Genomic DNA, 23,051 nt, shown 5'->3' with positions numbered 1-23,051 from the left:
TGCCTGGTGGAGATGACAGAGATGGCAAACAAGGACGCAAACACAGGATGCATAATTGCAGATTGTGATAAGTGCCCTAAAATAAATATTCTGAGTGATATTAATGACAGCTGGGCTTCTTTAGACAAGGTAAAGGAGGTGACATTTCCAAGCAGATGACATTTATTCAGAACCTGAAAGATAAGGAGACAGTCATGCAAAGAACCAAGGGAAGAGCCTTCCTATCAGAAGGAACAGCATGTGCAAAGTCCCTGAGGTGGGAAGGGGCTTGTCATGTTTAAGACTGAGGAGGGCCAAGAGGCAGGTAGGGACCTGGTGAGTAACAGTAAGGAGCCTGGGTTCTATCCCAAGGGCAGTGGGGAGCCTCTGAGGGGTTTAAGTAGAGGAGACATGAGGGGATAGATGGGTATGGGATTGGGTTGGCAGATATGGAACTCCATAAAGAAAAATCCCATTCTGTGGAACTGTAAGTTAGCCATGCTCTCACCTCCCATCCCATCCCTTTCGACATCATTCAGGATTGCGGTGGGGGAGGAGAGAAACCGGACATGTCAAGTCTAAACGTTGTATGTCTCCAACCAGCCACACCTTCTGAAGTGGCCTCACGAGCCAGTGGGAAAGCAGGTCCAGGGAACAGAGCTGCCATCCTGCTTCCCTGGAAGGGAAGGCGCCTCTGTCGCTCTCCCTCAGAGACAGGTCCAGGTTCACGAGGGCCGCAGAGGACTAGGACTTTTAAGTCCGATGTGTTAGCTGCTGCTTGCGTTTGGATGGAGAGTGCTTTCCCAGGAGTGCAGCTGGACTCGGGCTGTGCCAGGCGGGCAGGAGGGCCCCAGGTGGGTGATGGGCGCAGGGAGGGAAAGGCTTGGGCACCAGGAGCCCCTCAGAGGTCCTGCTTCCGCCCCTGACAGGTGCGCCTCCGACGATGTCCGGCCCGTGGGCCCTGCTTTTGCTCTGGGGTCTGGCGACTCCGTGCCGGGGGCTGCTTGAGACGGTGGGCACGCTCGCTCGGATCGACAAGGATGAGCTGGGCAAAGGTGAGCCAAGGTGGGCAGTCTGTGAGGGGTCCAGCCGCAGGGTGAACAACCCCGTGGTTGCTCAGAGCATCTGCTCTAAGGGACAGAGGAGGAGAGGCTGCGAGTCTCAACAGCTTAGAGAGCTGGGGGTTGTAGGTCTGCTTGCAGGCTCTGCCGGGCTGCCCAGTTCACTGCTGAGAGCTGGACTGGCCGATGGGGGCTGGGGCCGTGGGGGGCTGTGTCTGCCTCAGGGATGGGGCGGTGGAGTTGGGGAGGGCCAGGGGAGGCTGCTGGCTGGGCAGTGTCTCTGCCCCACATTTCCCAGGGGGGGAACTCTTCTAGACACGTGGTCCTCCAGGGCCCAAAGCCCAGAGTGACAGTCTCAAGGAGACCGTATAACAGTCGCGAACAGCGAATGCTTCAGGAGCACCACCCCGGTCTGCCCCAACCTCCACGAGGCGGTCCCTTCCATCTCGCCCTTCTCACAATTCAGAGTCAGGCCAGGGGTGCCCAGGAGGAGCAGAGGTCGCCTCCTCCATCTTGGTCAAGCCCTGGCGGCTGTGTGCTCCCTCCTCTGCTTCTGCCCTCCCTTTCAGTGCTCCAGGGAGGCCCAGGGTCAGGAGCCCCAGTCACACTATTGGCCCCAAACCCAATTTGCTGTGCGATTTTGGGCAAGTCTCTGCCCCTCTCTGGGCCCTAGTTTCCCTGTCTGTAAAAGGAACCTTCCTCCCCTACGCTCTCTGCAGCCATCCAGAAGTCGCTGGTGGGGGGACCTATTCTGCAGAACGTGCTGGGGACGGTCACAGGCGTGAACCAGGGCCTCCTGGGCTCCCAGGGGCTGCTCGGAGGAGGTGGCTTGCTGGGCTACGGAGGGGTTTTTGGCGTCGTCGAGGAGCTTTCCGGGTGAGTCCCCATGGTGTGGCCTCTTGCCTGCCCACATACCACGTGCCCTACAGGAAGGCTGGTCTTTTCTTTGCTCAGGGAGTAGAAGAGAGATGGACTCTTTTTAATTTGTGGGCAGGCAGTGGGAGTGGCGTGGTGAACACCGGATAGGGAGACCCAGGACAGAAGTCAGCAAATAAGGAGTCTACTGTATGCTAGGCCAGACAGGAGCGGCAACACATCCCAGGGCTCCAGCTCTGGGCTTGGTTCCAGTTACTCACTGTGTGACCTGGGGCAAGTTGCTTAGTCTCTCTGGACTAATCCAGGTACCTGCGTGGCTCCCTCCCTCCTCTTCTTCCTCCTCTTCTTCGAGTGTCTGCTCCAAAGAACCCGCCCTGACCGGCTGCTCCTTGTCCCCTCCCCTGCCCTCAGGTTCTCCAGGGGATGAATCCCTCCCCTCACTCCATATATTTCACTGGTTTGTTTCTCGTCTGCCTTGCTAGATGATAAACCTGGAGGGCGAGGACTTTGTCTGGCTTGTTCTCTGCTGTGTCCTCAGTATCATAAACAGTGCTTGACATTTAATAGATGCTTGAAAAATATTTTTGAAGCAATGAATGAAGTCACACGACAGCTAATACTTATAACTGAATGACCACCTCGCTAGAGTTTTCTGTGTGCCTGGCACTGTATTGGGCATTGTAAGTGACTATCCCATGGAATCCAGAGGTAGGTCTCGTTATCAATAGCATCTAAAAGGCGAGGAGATCAAAGCCCCGGGCAGCAAAGGGACCTGCCCCAGCTCACCCAGCCGGAGAATGGTCATGGGTGGGAGGGTCTGGGAGTTTCATCGCAGGCCATACTGCCTGCCCTGGTGGGCAGGAGCCAGTCCACGGCCGGTGGTGGATCAGGGGAAGTCAAACTACAGGCCCCAGGGAAGGCTGAAGGCCGGGAGCCGGGGTGTCAGAAAGGACAGTGTACAGGAGGAAAGGAGGCAAAGGGGGGACGGATGGACCTGCAAACAGACGTCTGGAAAGGGCGCTGGTCAGGGCTGGTGTTGCTCAAGGGTCACTGTGTCGTGTCGCTCTGTGGTAGATACTGTCAATACCCCTATTTTACCAATGGGGAAACGGAGGCCTGGAGCAGCGGTGCGATTTGCCCAAGGTCACGCAGTCAGTCAGCGGTAGAGATGGGATTTGAACTGTCTGGCTTTTACTGGCTGCACTACGAGCAGCTACTCGTTGCCAGGACAGTGAATCTGTGTGAAGCAGCTAAAATAGAGCCTGGCGTGCAGTAAATGCTCAATAAATATGAACAACTATTGTTAATAGATCCAGTCCCCCTCCCACTGTGGAATCCTCCTGCTGGGTGCAGCTGGAGCCTCCGACCTGAGCTAGACATTGTCCTTGCTTCAAGGAGTCCCCAACATGAGGCAGAGCCCCACAGTGCTGATCCTGTGAGCTCAGGGCAGTGACGGAGGCAGCCTAGGCAGGATGTTCAAGTTGCTCAGAGGAGCGCATTTGCCTGGGTTGCAGAAGTAGGAAGGAGGGCTTCTTGGAGGAGGGGACACCCTAGCTGAAATCAGGAGAGCTGGGAGGAGTCAGCTAGCTGAAGGTGGATGCAGAGTGGAAGGAGAGTCAAGGGAAGGGTGTTCCAGACAGAGGGAACAGCCTGGGCAAAGGCCCAGAGGACAGAGAAAACAACAACCCGTGGGGAGCTGTGTTTGAGAATCTAGCTGGGTTTCGTGTGTGTGAGCCTAGGGGGTGGAAGTAGGAGACAATGATCCAGGCCAGAGACTGACCCAGGGCTGAGGAGAACACTTTAATTCATTGAGCCTCCTAGAAGGGTGATGCTATGACATTTATTGAGCATATGCTGTACCAGCTTCTGCACCTACACTATCTCACTTGTCTTTGCAACAACCGTATAAAGTGGGTACTTGTATTGCCCCACTTTAAAGATGAAGAAACTGAGGCCCAGAGAGGTTAAGTAACTGGCCCAAGGGCCCACAGCTGGTTTTATGGGTTAGGGCTGGGATGGGGGACACACTCAAGAGAGGCTCTAGGTGCCGCCTGCTCTGGGTGGTCCAGGCACTAAGGGACTGGCGCTGGGGGGTGTCTGGTAGTGAGCAGCCCTCTCTTCGGCTCCCAGGCTGAAGATTGAGGAACTCACACTGCCAAAGCTGTCGCTGAAGCTGCTCCCGGGGTTTGGGGTGCAGCTGAGCCTGCACACCAAGGTGGGCCTGCACTGCTCTGGGTGAGTGCGCCCCTCGGAACCTCCACCCTGCTGCTCCGCACCCACCCCACCCCACTGCCCCATTGGGGGCCCCTACCCTATTGTCCCTGCACCCCCACCCCACCGCCCCCCTATTTCCTCCCACCCTACTTCCTCCCCAGGGGACTCCCACCTACTATTCCCTCCCTGGATCCCACCCCTCACCTCTCCCCAGGGATCTCCATCCCATTGACCCCCAGGGACTTCCATCTCACTCTCCCTGGGGACCCCTACCCCATTGCCCGGAGCTCACTGGAGGGGGTGGGGGAAGAGGGCGCGGGGACGTGCAAAATGGGGGACGTGCAAAATGGGGGACGTGCAGGGAGGCAGAGGGTAAGAGGAGGGCGTGAGGACTACGCCACTCAAAGGGCCACCCAACTCGCCTCTCATCAGGCCCAGGCTGCCCTTGGGTGGGCGTGGCTAAGGCGGGCCCTGGTGGGTGGGGCCTGGCAGGTGGGCCACGCCCCCAGCGCCGGGTCTCGCAGCCCCCTTGGGGGCTTCCTGCAGCTAGGGGCCGAGGTGAACGTGTCGTCGCGGGTGGCGCTGGGCGTGAGCGCGCGAGGCACGCCCATCCTCATCATGAAGCGCTGCAGCACGCTCCTGGGTCACGTCAGCTTGCACTCGGGGTGAGTCCGCCGGCTCGAGCCCGCGCTGGGCGGCCCCCCGCGCCCCAACCTGCTCGGGCTCATCGCACGCGCGCGCACAGAGCCTCTCGTGGGTCTCGGGGAGCGGCCGGCTGGGCGGGGCCTGAAGTCACCCCGCCGCCCGCCGGTCCGCCGGATCAACCCGAGCCACAGACCTGCAGACTGAGACCCACCACGGACAGGCACTCCGGCGCAGGCCGCAGCGCGCACCACCCACTCCTGAGCGTCCCCCTTCTCCCTGCCGCCCTTCTCCCAGATAGATCAGGGGCCTTCTCTGTCTGGTCCCTCGATCTGCCGGCGTCTCAGTTCCTGTTCTCAGCACATCAGAGACTCAGCCCCGCCCCTGACTTGCTGCGGGACCCCAGGGGAACCCCCTCTCATCTGGGCCTCGGTGTCCCCATCTGTATAATGAGAACCTAAATTTGATGATATGGAAGGCTCTATGGCTTTTATATCCCTCTCTTCCCCCAACTGTTGGGACACGGTGGCCGTCCCTGCACTTGTGTTGAATCTTCACTCCCATGTGACAGCTGAGGCCCAGAGAGGGCAAGGGACTGAGGCAAGGATGGAGATGGGCAGGTCCAAGGCTTTTCCTCAGCGTTCTGCACCCACTCCCAGCGGCGCCTGCCCCTCCCCACCCCACACTTTGTGTCAACCCCCATTAGCTTCTACATCCCGGGCGGGATCACACACCCACACCCCATCTTTGTTGGGCGGCCCTGAGCAGTGATGGGTGGTCAGACAGCTCCGGCTTAGCTCCAGAAACAGGGTGAACCAGGGTTGCTCCTGTCTCCAGAAAGGCCTTAAAAAGAGGTTTCCAGGTGGGATCTTTGGGCTCCTTAAATCCCAGTGGCTCCACCCTGCTCCTCTGGGCTAGAGGGTGCCTTGGAGGGAGTGGAGCCCAGGATGGTGTTGGTGTCCCATGGTTCTGTTGCCGTCACCCCTCCTTCTGGACCCGCAGAGTCTCCAAACAGACCTAAGCCCACCTACATGCACTCGCATCCTCAGACCACCCTCTGATTCATTCATTCATCGAACAAACATTCATTCATTCAACAAATATTTATTGAACCCTCACTTTACGCCAGGTGGTGTTCTAGGCCCAAATGTCACTTGTCCACAAATGTTGGAGGAGATGAAGGGAACAGACATTTATTGAGCGCAGACTGTATACCAGACATGTATACATTCCCATTTAATTTCAATGGCAACAACTCCATAAGGCAGGCACTGTACAGAGGGGGGACCTGAAATCCCCCCAGGTCTCCTGGAGAGGCAGAGCCAAGATTTAAACTCAGGTCTCCAAAGCCCAGCAAGCCCCACCTGTCAAGAGAGGAGACAGGAGCTATCAGAGCCCCGGTGCCGGCCCTGCCCCTCATCTGGGTTGGTGCTGTCCCCGTGTGGGGGCCACACCCTCCCGCTTCTCCCTCCGCCCAGGCTTCTACCCGCACCACTCTTTGGGGTCGTGGAACAGACACTCTTCAAGGTGCTGCCGGCATTGGTGAGTGTGGGGGCCGCGGGCCAGGCACCCCTGCCCTGGGCTGGGCCTCTCCTCCCCCAGCTGTGAGTCGGTCTGGGCGCCAGGCAGGATTAGGCTGTGCTTCCGTCCACGCCCACCCGGTAATCCCTCCCCGCCGGCCCCCGGGCCTCCGGGTGCCCCTGCGAGTCTGTAGGTGGCACAATCTGTCCCCAGACCTCTGGCTCCTAAATCTGCAGCTTCTGGTGACCTGAGTCCCCACTCCCAAATCTGGTCCCTTTCTTACCCCTGCTCTGTCTTTGCCAACTGGATTGCTGTTGACTTTTCTTTTTTTTTTTTAATTTTTTGTTTATTGCAGTAACATTGGTTTATAACATTGTAAAAATTTCAGGTGTACATCATTGTACTTCTGTTTCTGCATGGACTACATCATGTTCACCACCAAAATACTAATTACAACCCATCACCACACACATGTGCCGAATTATCCCTTTCACCCTCCTCCCTCCCCCCTTCCCCTCTGGTAACCACCAATCCACTCTCTGTCCCTATGTGTTTGTTTATTGTTGTTATTATCTACTACTTAATGAAGGAAATCATACGGTATTTGACTTTCTCCCTCTGACTTATTTCACTTTGCATTATACCCTCAATGTCCATCCATGTTGTCACAAATGGCTGGATTTCATCGTTTCTTATGGCTGAGTAGTATTCCATTGTGTATATATACCACAGCTTCTTTATCCATTCGTCCCTTGATGGGCACTTAGGTTGCTTCCAAGTCTTGGCTATTGTGCATAACGCTGCAATGAACACAGGGGTGCATGTACCTTTGCAAATTGGTGTTTTCAAGTTCTTTGGATAAATACCCAGCAGTGGGATGGCTGGATCATATGGTAGTTCTATCCTTGATTTTTTGAGGAATCTCCATACTGTTTTTCATAGTGGCTGCACCAGTTTGCACTCCCACCAGCAGTGTATGAGAGTTCCCTTCTCTCCACATCCTCTCCAACACATGTTGTTTCCTGTCTTGTTAATTTAAATAGCCATTCTGATGGGCGTGAGGTGATATCTCATTGTAGTTTTGATTTGCATTTCCCTGATAGTTAGTGATTTTGAACATCTTTTCATGTGTCTGTTGGCCATCTGTATATCTTCTTTGGAGAAATGTCTGTTCAGGTCTTTTGCCCATTTTTTAATTGGGTTGGTAGTTTTTTTGTTGTTGAGATTGTTGACTTTTCTTTAAACTAGCTTTGAACAAAGCTTTTTTTTAAACAAAGCTTTGCTTCAAACTAGCTTTGAATTAAAGTCGGGTCCCTTGGGGATTTTAAACTGAGCCCTGTGCTTGGCAGACACGTCCAGAAAAGCACGTACGTGTGTATTAGTACATCATAAGTTAAACACATCCAGGAGCCTGTCCACAGCCCACCCCAGCTGTCCTGGCTTCCACCAGGGGACATGAACCATACTTGAGAAAAGCTGGTCTCACCAAAGCCCCATTTCATCGAGGCCGGAGACGGGAGGGGCTCACTGGGGTCACACAGCCAGTAAAGGGCAGTCGGCCTCCTGACCCGCAGTCCTGGCAGGACCTCTGGTGGGTCCTTGTGGAGGACACCTGTGGACGTAGCCAGGGCCCGGAGCCTGAGGTTGGCAAAACTGCCCTGGGCTTGAAGAAGCCAATCAGAAGAGAAGCTCTGGGGAGAAGGGAAGCTCCCAGCAGCAAGAACCCCACCCTGCCCATCTCAGGCGGATTTCAACAAGGGGGTGTAGGTGCATTTGAATCCCGGACCCTAAGTGGGGTCTCGGGCACACTTGGCTGCAAGACAGGATGTGTAACTCAAAGAGGTTTTAAAAATAAGAGTGAATGGCGCAAGCGGTTAAGTGCGCGCACTCCGCTTCGGCGGCCCCGGGGTCGTGGGTTCAGACCCCAGGAGCAGACCGACGCACCGCTTGTCAAGCCATGCTGTGGCGGGGTCCCATGTAAAGTAGAGGAAGATGGGCACAGATGTTAGCCCAGGGCCAACCTTCCTCAGCAAAAAGAGGAGGATTGGCAAGGGACGTTAGCTCAGGGCTGATCTTCCTCACCAAAAAAAAAAAAAAAGAGTGAATTACTGGCATTTAGAGATCGGAGATTTCCCCTAACAATCCAATTTCTGGCTTCTCTTGTGCAATCAGCCACCCCAGCCGCCCGGTATCTCCTTCCAGCAGGTCCTACATGGCCGGCTCCGAGGGGGCTGCTCCCTCCCATCACAGCCCCTCTGGTCTCCTCTCACTTCTGTGACATGCCTGACCCCAGAAGCCCTGGAGTTTGGGCCCTGAAGTTGAAATGAAAAGGCAGCCCTCAGGGGCCGGCCCCGGTGGCTTGGCGGTTAAGTGCACACGCTCTGCTACTGGCGGCCAGGGTTCGGATCCCGGGCACACACCAACGCACCGCTTCTCCGGCCATGCTGAGGCCGCGTCCCACATACAGCAACTAGAAGGGTGTGCAACTATGACACACAACTATCTACTGGGGCTTTGGGGGAGAAAAAAAAAAGGAGGAGGATTGGCAATAGATGTTAGCTCAGGGCTGATCTTCCTCACAAAAAAAAAAAGAAAGAAAGAAAAGGCAGCCCTCTCTTGTCTCTCTGAGAACAGCTGGGACCTTGGGCAGGTCACCTTTCTTCTCCAGCCACTGTAGAATGAAGGGGCTGCACTGGGTCACCTCTGAGGTTCCTCTGGTGGGCTCAGAGTCTGTGATTCCCAGACTCGGAGTTCTGGAAGCCGAACCACTTGCTCCCTGTTCCCGCAGCACACGGTTCTCAGTAAACACACAGTGGGGTGGGTAGTGGACGCCCCGGGCCCAGGCCTGACTGTCTGGGTGGCGGGGAGGAGGCGCCCCTCTTCAGGGTCTGGATTCTAGGTCTCCCAGTGCCCATCTGGATGGCAGGAGGGGCCTGAGACCTCGGAGGGACAGCTGCCTTTGTCTCCTCGGGGGGAGGGCCTTGTCCCCACGCCCCGACTGGCCTCTGAAATGTGTCTCGCCCATTCTCCCAGCATCCTTCGAGATTTTCTGAGGGGGCTCAGAAACTGGCCCTCCGTCCCCCCCCCGCTACCCCTCTGACACTTCAGGCTCCAGTCCCTCCCCTACCTGTCACCGTGTGCCCCCGTCCGTCTCCATAGTCTGCCTTGCTTCAGTTCCCGAGACCACGCAGCAAATCATTTGAAGAAAATGCAGCCGTTCCCCGTGCCAGGCTGAGGCTGCCCTTTCCTCCTGTAACACCCGTCTCCTCCGACACAGCTGTGCCCCGTGGTGGACACTGCGCTGGGCGTGGTGAATGAGCTCCTGGGCACTGTGCTGGGTAAGTGGGGGCCCAACCCCGCCGCGTGCCCCTTCTCCTGCCCCTCCCTCCCATTACCCCAGCAGGTGGGCTACCAAGGGGAGAAGGCGGGGCAGAATCCTGGGACCATTCACTTCTTCCTCGGACTGACAAGGCCGCCACTCTGAGGAGGCCTAACGGTGGAGTCCTGGGCTGAGGCCAGTTCAGCAGGACGTGGAGACTCAGAGCATCTAGGTTTCCATCTGCTGGGGGCTTTCGGCCATTTAGTGAACACCTGTGGTGTGTCCGGCACTGTCAGATATTATTATTTTCTGGACAGACAAGATGACTGAGGCCCGGAGCTTAGATAAGGAACCCAAGACACCACGGCCGCAGCAGCCCCCAGTCTCTCTGAGTCTTATGGAGACATGGATGCCTTTTATGTCCAAAAAAGGGCTTTGAAAAGTGTAAAAAGGCATAAGCAGGATAAGGATAGAATAGAAACCTTGGGGCAGAAACGTCTCTACGTGTGGCATCATGTGAGGGAGGCAGGACCACAACACGGTTAGTGGCACCAGCTATGGGAAACAGGAATCCTGGCTCTGCCACTCTGTAGCTTGTGTGGCCTTAGGCTGGTGACCTCCTCTGTCTGAACCTCAGTTTTCTTATCTGTAAAATGGGGATGGCAGTAGTGCCCGAGTGAATACTTAGTACAGCGCTAGGCATTCAGCAGGCTATCTATAAATGGAAGTAGGGGCTCTTGTTACAGGGGCCTGGCCTCATGGGGTCTTGCTCCCTCCTTCCCTCCCCATGCAGGCCTGGTGCCCCTTGGGGCTCTTGGGTCTGTGGAATTCTCTCTGGCCACGCTGCCTCTCATCTCTAACCAGTACATAGAGCTGGACATCAACGTGAGTGCCCACCGAGGCCCTGCCCACAGCAAGGGTGGGGTAGGGTACCACTGGGGGCCAAGTAGGAGACGCTGGGTCTGAGCCAGTTGGGTGAGCAGCCCCGAGACCCTGCCACACCCTGTCTCCTGCCCCTGCAGCCCATTGTGAAGAGCGTAGCTGGTGACATCATTGACTTCCCCAAGCCCCGCCACCCCATCAAAGTGCCCCCCAAGGAGGACCACACATCCCAGGTGACCGTGCCTCTGTACCTCTTCAACACCATATTTGGGCTCCTGCAGACCAATGGTGCCCTCGACATGGACATCACCTCTGTGCTGGTGAGTGTGGACCTGCCCTGCTGGGCCTTGGCAATGCTGGTGACCTAGTCACATCATCACTGATCAGCCTTGATGAGCCCTCTTCTGTATAATCGGAGAGAGCTGGGCAGGTTTACAGCATGTACGTGTGCACTCCTGTCCTGTGGTGGACATTGCTAACCGATAATGACCCTCTACTTGGCCAAACTCTAAAGGGGCTTCTGAATCCCTCTTAACATGACACTCCAGGAAGCTACTTTTAACTGGTCAGAAATGGTGTATGAAATGGAGGCAACTTTCCATTCCTGCACTAGATGAGCCTTTCTAGAGTCAGTGCCCAGTTTTACACTAAAGTATGAATGGCTAACTTTTCTACTGCTTTCTCAAGAGCAGATTTGAGTTGGAGAGAAGAAAACTAGAGTTGGACTATACCAAAGGTCGCTTGGACATTTGTTCTGAAGCTTCTGAGACCTCTGTTTCCATTCTGGTCCCTCTCTCACCCTCACAGATGTCTGGAAGGCCCAACCCCCAACAGCCTCACCCAGAGGCATTTCCTTGGTCTTAGCCCTCTCCAAAGGCAGTGAGGTCTGAGCCACCTGGGCTCCCCACCTGCAGCTCAGGCCCAAGGGAGCAGGGCTTGGTCACTGTCTTCCTGTAGGTGGCCCAGAGAGCACTCTGAAGGCCTCTGGGAGGTTGGAGCAGGGCTCTGAGCTGGGAGGAGGTGTCTTGTAGCTGGGGGCGTCATAGCCAGGCAGAGGCTCTGAGTGTGGGAATGTGTGTGTCTCAGCAGCTTGTGGACGTGTGTGTGTGTGTGTGTGTGTGTGTGTGTGTGTGTGTGAGTATAGTGGAGAGAGGGTGCCCCGTCCTGTGCTGTCCACCCGCATGGGGCGATAGCTGTGTGCTGGGTGGGTGTGTGGGGATCCTTCTGACCAGGAGAGAGTGTCCGTGTGTTTCTGCAGCGTGCGCAGGCCTGTTCGGAGAAGTGGATGTGCGCGGTTCAGGGGTCTCAAACACGAGCTCGGGGAGGCCGTGCTCCTCCGGTGGCTGAAGCCTGTCTTCTCCATTTGCTGGCCTTGGAGCATCAGAGCCTCACGGCCCCCTTGCGGGGCTGGGCTGCTATTGACGAGCAGAATGAGAGAAGCAGGCCTGGAGGGACTGTGGCGAACTGGGAAGCCTGTGCCCCGTTTCTCAGGCCAGCCACTCAACTTCTCCAAAGGGGGCGGGTACAGGCCCAGTGTGACCCGATTTTCCAGTATTTTAGCCCCAAACTGGCAAATTTATATGAAATTTCCTGATGGATAAATACTGGAAACACATTTATAGTTTTTGAAAATACTGTTTGAGTGAAAGACCAAAATGTCTGGGGTCAGATCGCTGGGCCTTCAGATTGTGAGCTCTGGCAGAAAGGTTTAAAAGTCCTGGAGTTAGCCTGCCCGGGTCAAATCCTGGGGGCACCACTTACCAGCTTATGACCCCAGGCAGGGCCTCAGGTTCTCCATCTGTGAAATGGGGGTAATCATAGCACCCACCTCTGAGCTCTTGTAAGGGTGAAATGAGTGAAGGCAGGCAGAGCCCTTAGTGTGTGCCTGGCAGGTAGTAAGCGCTCAGTAATTGTTGGCCAGTGGAAGGAACATGAATGTCTGTAGAGATGTGTGTATGTGGGGGGAGGGGTGTGGACAAAACTGCGTTGTGTGGGCTGAGGGATCCCTGTCCTGTCTCTGTGTTCACTCCCCACGCCCCGATCCATTTGGTCTTGATTCCAGGTTCCCAGAAACGTCTCATTGACAACTACAGACCTGGCAGCTTTGGTCCCTGAGGTGAGTGACCCTCTCCTGGACTTTGATCACTGTAGTTCTTTCCCAATGAGCCTGAATAGATCCCAGAATCTTTCTCAATCCAGCCCTCCAGACAGCTGTGACTGAATGTTGAGTCCAAATTCACACTGAAGTGTGAATGACTAACACGCTCTCCTTTCCTGGTAGCAGATTTTGCTTAGAGAGGGAAGGACCAGGGATTAACCGCCCCAGAAGTCAGCGCAGCATTTGATCCTATGGCTGAAAACCACAGGAGTTTCCTTCTGGGTCACTGAGCCCCCTCCCTCCAACTGCCTTACTTCATCCTGGTCTTGGACTTCTCTGTCCCCAGAGAGAAGACTCAGGGCAGTGGCCTTGGGGAGGGAAGAGAAGGGAAAAGATTCAGGAGGGTTTGACTAGTGGGCATCAATCAGCATGTGACCGCAGGGCCTGGCCTCAGCTGTCCCATCCGTTCAACTGGGGCTGGACCAGCTGCTTTCCAGCTATGAGAATCCGAATTCATACAGAAGTTGAAATGACCACAACAAGGTCCTTGTGGAGTAGCAGATTGTGACGGAGGTTGGGAAGAAGCCCAGAGTCTGGGTTTCCACCAGAGGGGATGGAAAGCGCAGCTGGGTTGGGGGCACAAAGTCTGTGAGTCCTTGAAGGTGGTGACTCAGTGCCACTTTAGGGGCCCTGGTTGGGACCTCTGCTGCTTGGAGTCCTGGGCTAAAGGAACAGGAGTCTCAGGCAAGGGGTGAGATTGGAGCTAGATGTTCAGAAGAACCTCCTTCTTCTGAGGAGTTGTAAGATGGGGGAGAGAGACTTGGGGGAGGCAGAAGTGGCCGAGCAGGGGCCACGGATGCGGCAAGCTGGGCCGTGTCCCTCCATCTCCGGGAGGTTGGGTGTGTCTCGTCTCTGGAGCCCGAAGCCTTTGTTCTCGCAGCGTCAGAGCCCAGTGGCCTCAGTTCCGAGGCTGTTCCGTGGTTTCAGAATCTGTGGACATGTGAGGGTGGGATCTGATGGTTCCCTGTCTTTGTTATCCTGCAGCTCTGGGAGGCTAGGCTTGGGGAATTGGCCCCCAAATCCAGCATTCAGGCAATTCTGAGCTTCCATAACTCCGTGGTTTCCAGCACTTCTGTAATTCCCTGACGTCATGAGTATGAGACTCAGTTTCCTGGCTGTGTGATTCATTCAGTCAGTCAACTAATATCTACTGAGCCTCTACTGCGTACCAGGCCCTGTGCTGGGTGCTGGGTGTGCAGGAAAGGCAGAAGGTGACGAGTAGACAGCAGTCTCTGTGTTCAAGGAGCCGCCATTCTGGTGGAAGTGACAGACATGGAACAAATAAATAAGTAGGATATGAACAGTGTCGGAAGGTGGAAGAGAATGGTGTGGTGAAGGCGGATAGGAGCACAGGGGCGTGCCTTAAACAGGGTGCTCTGCAAAGGCCTCGCCGAGGAGGTGATGTCTGAGCAGACGGCTGAAGGAGGGGAGGGAGGGAACCATGCAGGCACCTGGGGAGACATTTCCAGGCAGAGGGAACAGCAAGTGCAAAGGCCCTGAGGTGGGGGTATGCCTGGCAGGTTGGAGGAACAGCGAAGTGTCCAGTGAGTCTGGGGAGGAGAGAATGAGGGGCCAGTGGTGGGAGATGAGGTGGAGAGGAGGGCAAAGGATGGATCGCACAGAGCCTGTGGATTTTTTGTTTTGTTATATTGTGTAATAAAGTGTGTCCTCGGGGGCACTTTGACTCTGAGGGAGACAAGAGTCTGGTTAGGTTGTTCCATGGATTGGTGTCTCCCCACCTGAATGTCAGCCGCATGGGGGCCTAGACCAGGTCTGTCTGGTTGTGACCTGTAACCTCAGCGCCCAGCTTGGTGCCTGGTGCACGTTAGGTGCTCAGTGAGTGTTTGTTGACTGACTGCCTGATCTTGTTAGTGGGGCATCTAAGCTGCCCTCGTGCCCCCTGCTCTGCCCCTGCCTCTCTCAGGCCCTGGGGAGGTTGCCCGCAGGCCAGCCGCTCCTACTCTCGCTGCGAGTGAAAGAAGCACCCACAGTCACGCTCCAGAAAAAGAAGGCCACAGTCTCCATCGCGGCCAACATCCACGTGCTGTCCTACCCCCCTAAACGGGCCCCTGAAGCCCTCTTCGAGCTGAACGGGGTGAGTGGCCGATGGTGGGAGCCTGGCACTGGGGTTCTGAGTGGGGCTGACTGGGGGGTTGTGAGTGGGAGGCCCCACGTGGCCCAGCACAGGAAGTCCCGTCCCCCATTGTCACCACCTGAGCTGAGACCCAAGTGCAGGCTTAGACCCTGTGCACTCCGCCTCCTCAGCATCTCGGGAGTTGCTCCCATATCTCCTGGGTGACCCTCCAGCTTCCTCCTGGTCCCCCACCTCAGTCTGCTCCCCCCACCCCACCTCTACTAGTTTTCCCAAACCCACGTCTGGGCGGAGGCCCTCCCCTGCTCCCTCTCTGCCTGGCTCCCCAGGACCAAGCTCCGTGCAGTGCCCTCTGCCCATCCTCCGCCTGTCCCGTCCTTGCGCCCTGAGCCTCAGTCCCTGCGGCCGACCAGCCCCGCCTGCCCTCCTTTGCCTGTGCACGGTCCACCCCCTGGAATGTGGTTCTCCCCTTCCCATGGCTAACTCCTCCTCACTCAGGATTTGGCTCAGGTGTCACCTCTCGGGGACGCCTTTCCTCGCCCCAGTGCAGGCAGGACTGAGGGTCTCTCCAAGCTCCCTCCGCCCCCGAGCTTCCTCTCATACAACACTGATCGCCCTCAATATTCTGGTTCTTGAACACCAGAACCTTCAAGTCACCTCCTCAGAGCCCAGCCTGGATGCTGACACCGGGCAGGGCCGCAGTGGGTTAGTGGGGGGCACAATGGGGGCAGTTCACCTGTCAGCCCAGGCAGACCTGTTCTCCAGCTCCTTCTGCGAGTTCAGGCGCCTCCTCCGTCTGCTTTTCCCACGCAGGTGATGACTTTAAATGCCCAGCTGGCTCCCTCGGCTACCAAGCTGCACCTCTCCCTGTCGCTGGAACGGTAACGTGGGGTCTCGGGCCTGTCTTTAGGAACCAGAGTCAGGGACCGGCTGGAACCACCTCCCATTTACCGAGCATCCACTAAGTGGCAGGTGTTTTACCAACATCTTCCTGGCCTCCAGGACCTGCGCAGAGGGGAGGGTGTTGGTCCATTTTACAGATGAGGCAACTGGGGCTCAGAGAAGCAGGCTCCAGAGCGGGCCTCTTCCACTGCGCCTGCTCAGAGCCTGGCTCTGCAGACGAATCCGTACGCCGGAGATGGAGTCCACACTCCTGAGTTATCAGCCCCGCAGACAACTGTCCCTGAGTGTTGTAAAATGCCGTGTATTCATGTGGACTGGTTATTTCTCTAGCTTCTCCATCCCTGTGGTGATGAGGCCTCATGATAGTCGTAGTAACCGAGGTGGTGATGTTGATGACAGTCCTTCCTTGCGCATGCATGGCACTTAGCAGTTTGCAAAGCCCAGGCTCGAACAGTGGGTTGTCTCTGGAAGCAGGTCTGCAGTCTGGGCCTCCGCTCTCTGGGCCCAGTGCTCTCACCGTGGCCTGGGGCCTGTGTGACCCTGCCCTGGATGCGGGGGCTTTCCCAAGAGCCTCTGGGATCTGCCTGTCCTGAGCCGTGGGCACCCAGTGCTCACCTGACCCCATTTTAGTGCCCCCTCAGGCCCCTCAGGCTACCACTGTCCCCTGCAAGGCTCTACCCCTTTCTGTCCTTGACAAAAGGCCTCGCCCAGCGCCTGGGTCCGTCTCCCCTTCCTGGCGGCAGTTCACGCCTCAGCCCTTCGGGAGACAGAGATATGTGTCCAGGTGCTGGCCCTGCACGTGCATTGGGGCCAGCTGTGATCCATCGGAGCGTTGCTGCCTTTAACAAGCACCTGCTGGATGCAGGGCACCCTGTGTCCAGTGCTCAGTCTATGGAGGGCCACTTCTTAGAGAGGTTCAGCCAGGTGCCTGGAGTCCAACAGCTGGGAGGCAGACCGAGGCTCCAGGGCCAGGGAGTCAGAGGTGGTGGTCGTATCTCAGAAGGAGGTTAGATCCCTCCAGGTCCATTTTATAGGTGGGAAAACTGAGTCTCTGATTGAGGATAGAGGCGGGGTTGAGCCTGTAACCCTTTACTGATCCTGGAGAGCTGGGGGTCGGGCAGAGCACCGCTCAGCAGGTGGTGTGGTGGGAGCTGGGGCCCCTCAACATGTGTCTTCTCTCTGCCAGCTTCAGTGTCAAGTTGGCCTCGTCCTTTGCCCACGCCTTTGACGTAAGTTCCTGGGAGGGTGAGCAGCTTGGCAGTGGTGAGGGTCTTCAGGTGGAGGGTGGAAAGGGGGCGGGATGAGTCATGGCTCTGCCCCAACAAGCCAGAGTGGGCAAAATCAGGGCAGGGGTGGGTGTGTGTGTGTGTGTGTAAAATAGTCATCACCTTAGGAATGTGAATCTCATGATCTTCCAAAGTCTTGGAACCTCACAAAGTTGTAAACGTCTAGACTCTCACAAGGGGTCAAAATTCCAGAACCTCACACAAGTAATAAGTTTCCTGAACTCAGAAACTTCTAACATTTCAGAGCCCCACAGAGCCTTTAGTTTCCTGCTTCTCACAGAGTTCTGAGGTTCTGGGATCTCATGATGGTCTTAGGTTCTAGAACATTCTAGAACATTCTAAGAGTTTCTAAACTGATAGGAATCTAAGCTCAGACCACATGGAGTTCTACTGGAGCTGGGCACATTTTTCTCCCTCTTGCTCAGGCACTGCCTCCCTCCAGACCCCACAGATCCTTCCTCTGGGAAGGCAGCTCTTCCAAGCTCATGGGGCCCAGGGTGAAGCCGGCATGAATCACAGAGTCCCATTTGGGGTCACTGGGGACAGCCACCCCAGAGGCCCCTGTGCCCACCAGGAGCTGTGTCCTCAGGCTTGGGGGAGGCTGGGACAGCTGGCCCCCTGAATTTCCTCCTGGGAAGGGGTGCGCCGCCCCCTGCGAAGCCACACCTCCTGCCCTCCTGTGCTCTGTTGCAGGCATCCCATTTAGAAGAATGGCTCAGCCATGTGGTCCGGTTGGCGTATGTGCCGAAGCTCAACGGTATGGGCAGCCTGTGCTGTCTTCTTGGACTCGTGGAGTGTCTGAACTTGGGATTGTCGAATCTGTTGCCTCTCTCCATTGTTCTGTTAGAGACGCTGAGACTGGAGAGGGGTTGATTCCCATTTCTAAGATGCGGAAACCAAGGCACCAATGTTTCCATTCAAACAATGTTCATTAGCACCTACATCACGCCAGACTCTGGGCCCCAAGAGCTATCTGACCTGGATCCTGTCCTCAAGCTCACAATCCGGAGGGAAATAGTCATATAAACAAGTGATTAGGATATAGGTGGCCCAGAGTGTGCAAGGGACTGACACAACCTCGCACAGACAGAACCTGAGGAGAGCCACTTATGACAACACAGAAAAGGGGCATTTTCATTTGGGTTTAGTAGGATGAGTAGGAGTCTTCCAATAAGGGAAAGTGAGTCCACAAGAAGAGAAATTGCTGGCTCAAGGAAAGTGGTGACATAGGGTCAGCAGGTCCCACCTTGGCCCCCCACATATCTTTGCTTTCAACCGTTCCCTCTTCACAGTGGACCTGGATGTTGGAATTCCCCTACCTAAAGTTCTCAATGTCAGTTTTGCCAATGCGGCCCTGGAGATCATAGAGGTGAGTGTCCCATGCTGGTGTGGCCTAGGTGGGCCTTAAGCTTATCTCTGGAGAGCCCTGCTTGAAACTGATGAGGGGAACACTCTGCCTCATCATCTGGTCTGTCCCTACACCGTATTCTAAATTGCTCAGAGAATTACAAGTTGCTTAACTCAGGAATGGCAAATACATGACATGTGTGCTACCACTCCTTGCTTAGCTGCCTGTGACAGACATTGCCAATCAATCACAGAGTTCTTTCCTATTAAATCCAGACACATGTCTGGCCTAGAGGATGGAATCTCAGATTCACTCACAGAATCACAGTTCCCCTGGTCAGGGGTGGCAAACACATGTGGGGTCTCTCCTCATCCTGTGCCTGTGGCAGGCCTGGCTAATAGATCGTGACACTTTTTCTGGCTAAAGATCAACATGGCTTCACAGTCCTTTTCAATCCAGCACAACTCTGAGTCTTGGAAGAGCTCTGGGAGGTGGGCAGAGCAGGCAGTTCTGGACCCATTTCTCAGATGAGGACCGAGGCTGAAGGAGGTCCGATTTCTGGCCCAAGGTCACACAGTAAATTAGCAGCAGAAATGGCCCTTGACTTGGGTCTCTTGAGTCCCAAAGTCAGTGACCTGTCCCACACTGGATGTCATTTATTCATCACTCATTCATTTGCTTGTTCATTCAGTTACTGAGTGCCTGCTGCATTCTGGGTACAGTGCTGGCTCCAGGGCACAGGGGGACAGAGAGGGCTGCGGGGATGGGGGCGTGCCAGGGGCGTCGGGCACAGGACTCAGAGGGCGTAACCGAGAGCCGTTGCTCCTTGCAGAATGCCGTTGTGCTGACCGTGCCATCCTGAGGCTGAGAGGTGGCCGCCCTCCCTCCCTGTCGACTGCCAGCGTCCTGCCCGCCTGCCCACGCTGCCTCAATTTCCCTCCCGGTCTCTAGCCTGTATCAGTGACAGTATAAGGGTCCCTTATCCCCCCAGGCCCACTCAGGTGCTCCGGCCCTGCAGCTCTGCCCCTGTCTGGGGTGGGGACTGCAGGGCCAGCCACAGGCCTCTGCTTCGGAGAGCGCTCCGGGCCTCAGTGCAAGTCCTGCGCTTTCAATAAACCACTGTCTATCTCAGCACCTCCCAGCTCGTTTGCTTCCCAGTCACAGGCGCTGCCTTGACCTCTGCCCCCGGTGCCCTCCCCAGCTCCAGGCAGGGGCTTCTGGGAGGTGAAGGGACTTGGGCCCTAGTCATTGTAGCTCTGCATCCCAAACTTACCTGGTTGGCCTGGGCAGCCTCTGTGTCCTGTCCTGTCCTGCCTTCCTCCGTCTCTGCCTCGAGGTCCCTGGGTCCCCCTCCCTCCCCTCTTCTCTCTCTATTTTTCTAAATGCTTCTATCTTTCACTCTGTCTCTCTGAGTCTGTGGCTGTCTCTGTCTCTCTGACTTTGGATCTTCTCAGAAGTGATGTCCGGGCTGAATTGTGAAGGGTGAATAGGAGTTTTCCAGGGAGAGAAGGAGCCAGGGAAGCAAGGATGAGTGAGACCCCGCCCTGCCCTGGAGGAGTCCCTGCTGGCTGCTGGTCAGCCACGGACACACCTCAGGATGGGCCTCAGAACAAAGCTACGCCGATCGCCGATCGATAGTAGTGCCAATGCAGAAGCTGGAGCCAGAGAGGGACCTGGCTGGTCCAAGGCCACACGGGGGCAGAGTTGGGATGGGAAGCCGAGGGTCCTGCCTCTTAGCCCTGAGTTCCTCCCCGCTGCTCAGGATGGGCCTCCTTGGTTCTGGGGAAAGGCCCCAAGTTGGCACTTATGTGTGGACCTGAGTGAAGAGGTGCCAACAAAGTTTTGAGAACCGGCTCAGAGGATCTGGGGGGACAGAGGAGAGTTGGAGCCCATCTGGATGTTTGTCCACCAATAAGAATGACCCTGTGACCCTCCTTCCTTTCACCCACCCATCCACCCATCCATCCATTCATCCACCCACCCACCCATCTACCCACCCACACTTCCATCCATCTACCCTTGCTTCCTTCCTTCCTTCCCTCCCTCCTTCCTTCCTTCCTTCCTCCCTCCCTCCTTCCTTCCTCCCTCCCTTCTTCCTCCCTCCCTCTCTCCCCCCTTCCGTCCACCCATTCTACATTAATTGGTAACTATTACATGCCAGGCCTACTGCTGAGTGTCATGTAGGATTTATCTTTGACTCCTTGCTCACTTCCCGTGTCTCCTGACGCCCATCTGGGACAGCGCAGTGGTTAAATGAGTGGCTGGAGCTGGCTGCTTGTGTTCATATCCCATCCCAGCTGCCGCCTAGGCAATCATTCAATCTCTCTGAGCGTCGATTTCTTCGTCAGTAACTTGAGGATGGTGGTAGTAGGTTTTGAGGGGTAAACCAGCACTCCGGATGTGACTCACCCGTAAGAAGCCGTCAGTGCCGGTTAGCTCTTGTCGCATTCTTCTAGCTCCTCGCCATGCCTCCCTCTGTTCCCTCCTCTCCACCGGCGCCCAGCACACCCTCCTCATCTCTCATGAGGACCGCAGCTGCCCCTCCCTGTCCTCCCACTCTTCTCTCTTCCATCCCACCTTGACCTCATCTCGCTGTCTGTCACTGCCGCTGACAGCCCTTCAGCGGCTGGATCTCACTGCCCAACAGGAAATCATCCAAACTCCCAGGTTTGGGGTTCCAGGCTGCCTATGACCTGGCCTCAGCCGATTCTTCCTGGAGCGTGGGGAGGGAGCAGAGTTGTCTTTGGGCCTCAGGTTCCTCATCTGTGAAATGGGAATAGGACTCACTCACAGGTTGTTTGAGGATTGAACGAGACAGTCCTTGTAAAGTACTGAGAAGAGTGCCCGTAAACGTGCAGTCGTGTGTAGCCAGGCCTTTGCATGGCTCTTACCTCTTCCTGGAGCATCCCCCCTCCCCCAGCGTGCGGGCAAAATCCTACCATCCCTCAATACGCAGGGCCACGCAGCCTCCAGCTCACTTCACCCTAGGCAGGGTCCCTTAAGAGCTCCTCAAGGTCAGGGATGGTATCTGCTTCATTGTGGGGGGTCCTCAGGCTGCACAGAGTAGCACTGAGAGCAGCTAACCTCCGCTGAGTGCTTACTGTATACTCAACACCGTGTTAGATGCTTGACATCCCTTTGTTCACTCAATTTGCATAGCGACCGTCATCAGTGAGGATTATCACCCTATTTTACATATGGGGAAACCGAGGCTCAGAGAAATGGAACTGCACTGCTCCGAGTGGCAGAGCCAGGATTTGAACCAGATCCTTTGGACTCTAATTCCAAAGCCTGGACTTTTCACTGCTGTGCTATAGACGTAATACTTGCTTCATTAATTGTATGCTGACTTAGTGCCGGGCACTGTTACATGCTTTATGTACACTATGCCATTGACTCCTTGATTCAACCCTGCTTTCTAGGAACTCTTTTTACCCTCATTCTATAGCAGAGGAAACTAAGGCCCAGAGAGGTTAAGTGATTGCTCAAGGCCACACAGCTAGGAAGTGATGAGGTTAGGATTTGAACCCAGGCCCCCTGACTCCAGAGCCCGGGCTCTGAGCCTCTGCACTTAGGGTTGAGGGATGACACAAGACGGGCAGGGAGGCCCTCTGCTGGGCAGCCCCCTTGCAGCCCTGGCAAGCTGACAGTTCCTGAGGGGACGAGGGCTGAGTGGAGGGGTTGGTAGTGTTTCTTGGTCCCTACAGCCCCTGTGTGAGCCCTCCACATGGCCCCCTGTGTGGCTCAGTCACCTTCGGGGTGAGTCACCTCCCGGGGCCGGGTTCCTCCAGCTCCAGACAAAGGTGCCTTTGGGACGCTAAGCCCAGGTGATCTCCTGGCGCCAGAGCTGCGCTAATCCTCCCAGGGCCCAGGGGAGGGCCAGCCTCGTGGCCCCCAGCCCTGGCTGGTCTCAGGACGGAAGACAGGCACAGAGCCCCAGGTGACTGACAGTAACCACCTCTGTGTATGCACCGCCCTCTACAGTTTACAGTGTGCATTGATCCCTGCTCTCTGGTGGGGGGCAGGAGGAGGTGGAGAAAAGCACAGTTGTCCTCTTTGCATTGTATTTCACTTTCAAAAGATAATATACTTGTTTAACAAGCATTTATATCACACTAAGTGCCAGGTAATGGGGAGCCAAAAGGGGGCTCCAGGCATGTTCCAGACGTTTCTTACGTAATCCTCCAAACCCTGCTGGGGAAGTGTGATTATGCCCATTTCTCAGATGGCCAGACTGAGGCCCTGGAGGAGAAGTGATCGTCTGGGGCTGAGAGGACAGACGGGGTGTGAGAACACAGGTGTGTGTGGCCCTTGGGGTCCCTGTCCCAGAGCCCTTCCAGCTCCCGCAGAGGATACAGTGGCCCAGGGCCGGGGCTGAAGCATCTCCTCGTGCCTCCTCACGCCCCTCACGGCTTTCGCAGACTTGCTGCCACGTGGAACCAGCAGAGACCTGCGATGACGGGGATAAAAATGCCACCTACTGAGCACCCACTGTGTGCGGGCCCTGTTCTCAGCGCCTTCGTGATGAGGTCACTCCACCCTTACAACATCCTCTCGGGGCTGGGCCGTTCCAGTCACAGGCTCAAAACCAAAGACACAGAGGCTTGGAGAGAGCTGCGGCAGGATTCAAACCCAGCATCCAGCTCCAAAGCCTGTTCCACTGATGCACCCACTTCAGATGGGGAAACCGAGTCCCAGAGACGGGGCTGGCCCAGGGGCCGGTGGTGACATCAGCGAGCTTGGCAGGACTTGACATCAACCAGGCCTGCC

At 56.0% G+C, this 23,051-nt stretch overlaps 1 protein-coding gene across 1 annotated transcript; it reads left to right on the top strand.

Moving 5' to 3' along the window:
* Positions 1-922: 922 nt before the first annotated feature.
* On the top strand, positions 923-19,143 carry BPIFB3 (BPI fold containing family B member 3). The gene is made up of 15 exons (XM_058562136.1): positions 923-1,034; positions 1,760-1,916; positions 4,047-4,151; positions 4,655-4,795; positions 6,251-6,314; positions 9,571-9,631; positions 10,406-10,497; positions 10,635-10,814; positions 12,557-12,610; positions 14,577-14,747; positions 15,558-15,625; positions 16,834-16,876; positions 17,627-17,690; positions 18,226-18,302; positions 19,114-19,143. The coding sequence occupies exons 1-15, from the start codon at positions 923-925 to the stop codon at positions 19,141-19,143; spliced, it is 1,419 nt and encodes a 472-aa protein (XP_058418119.1).
* The last annotated feature ends 3,908 nt before the right edge of the window (positions 19,144-23,051 follow it).

Source organism: Diceros bicornis, chromosome 19 (genome assembly GCF_020826845.1).
Source record: "Diceros bicornis minor isolate mBicDic1 chromosome 19, mDicBic1.mat.cur, whole genome shotgun sequence".
NCBI classification, from domain to species: Eukaryota; Metazoa; Chordata; class Mammalia; order Perissodactyla; family Rhinocerotidae; genus Diceros; species Diceros bicornis.
Note: the sequence above shows the minus strand (reverse complement) of the source record. Positions and strands in the feature narration are given on the sequence as shown.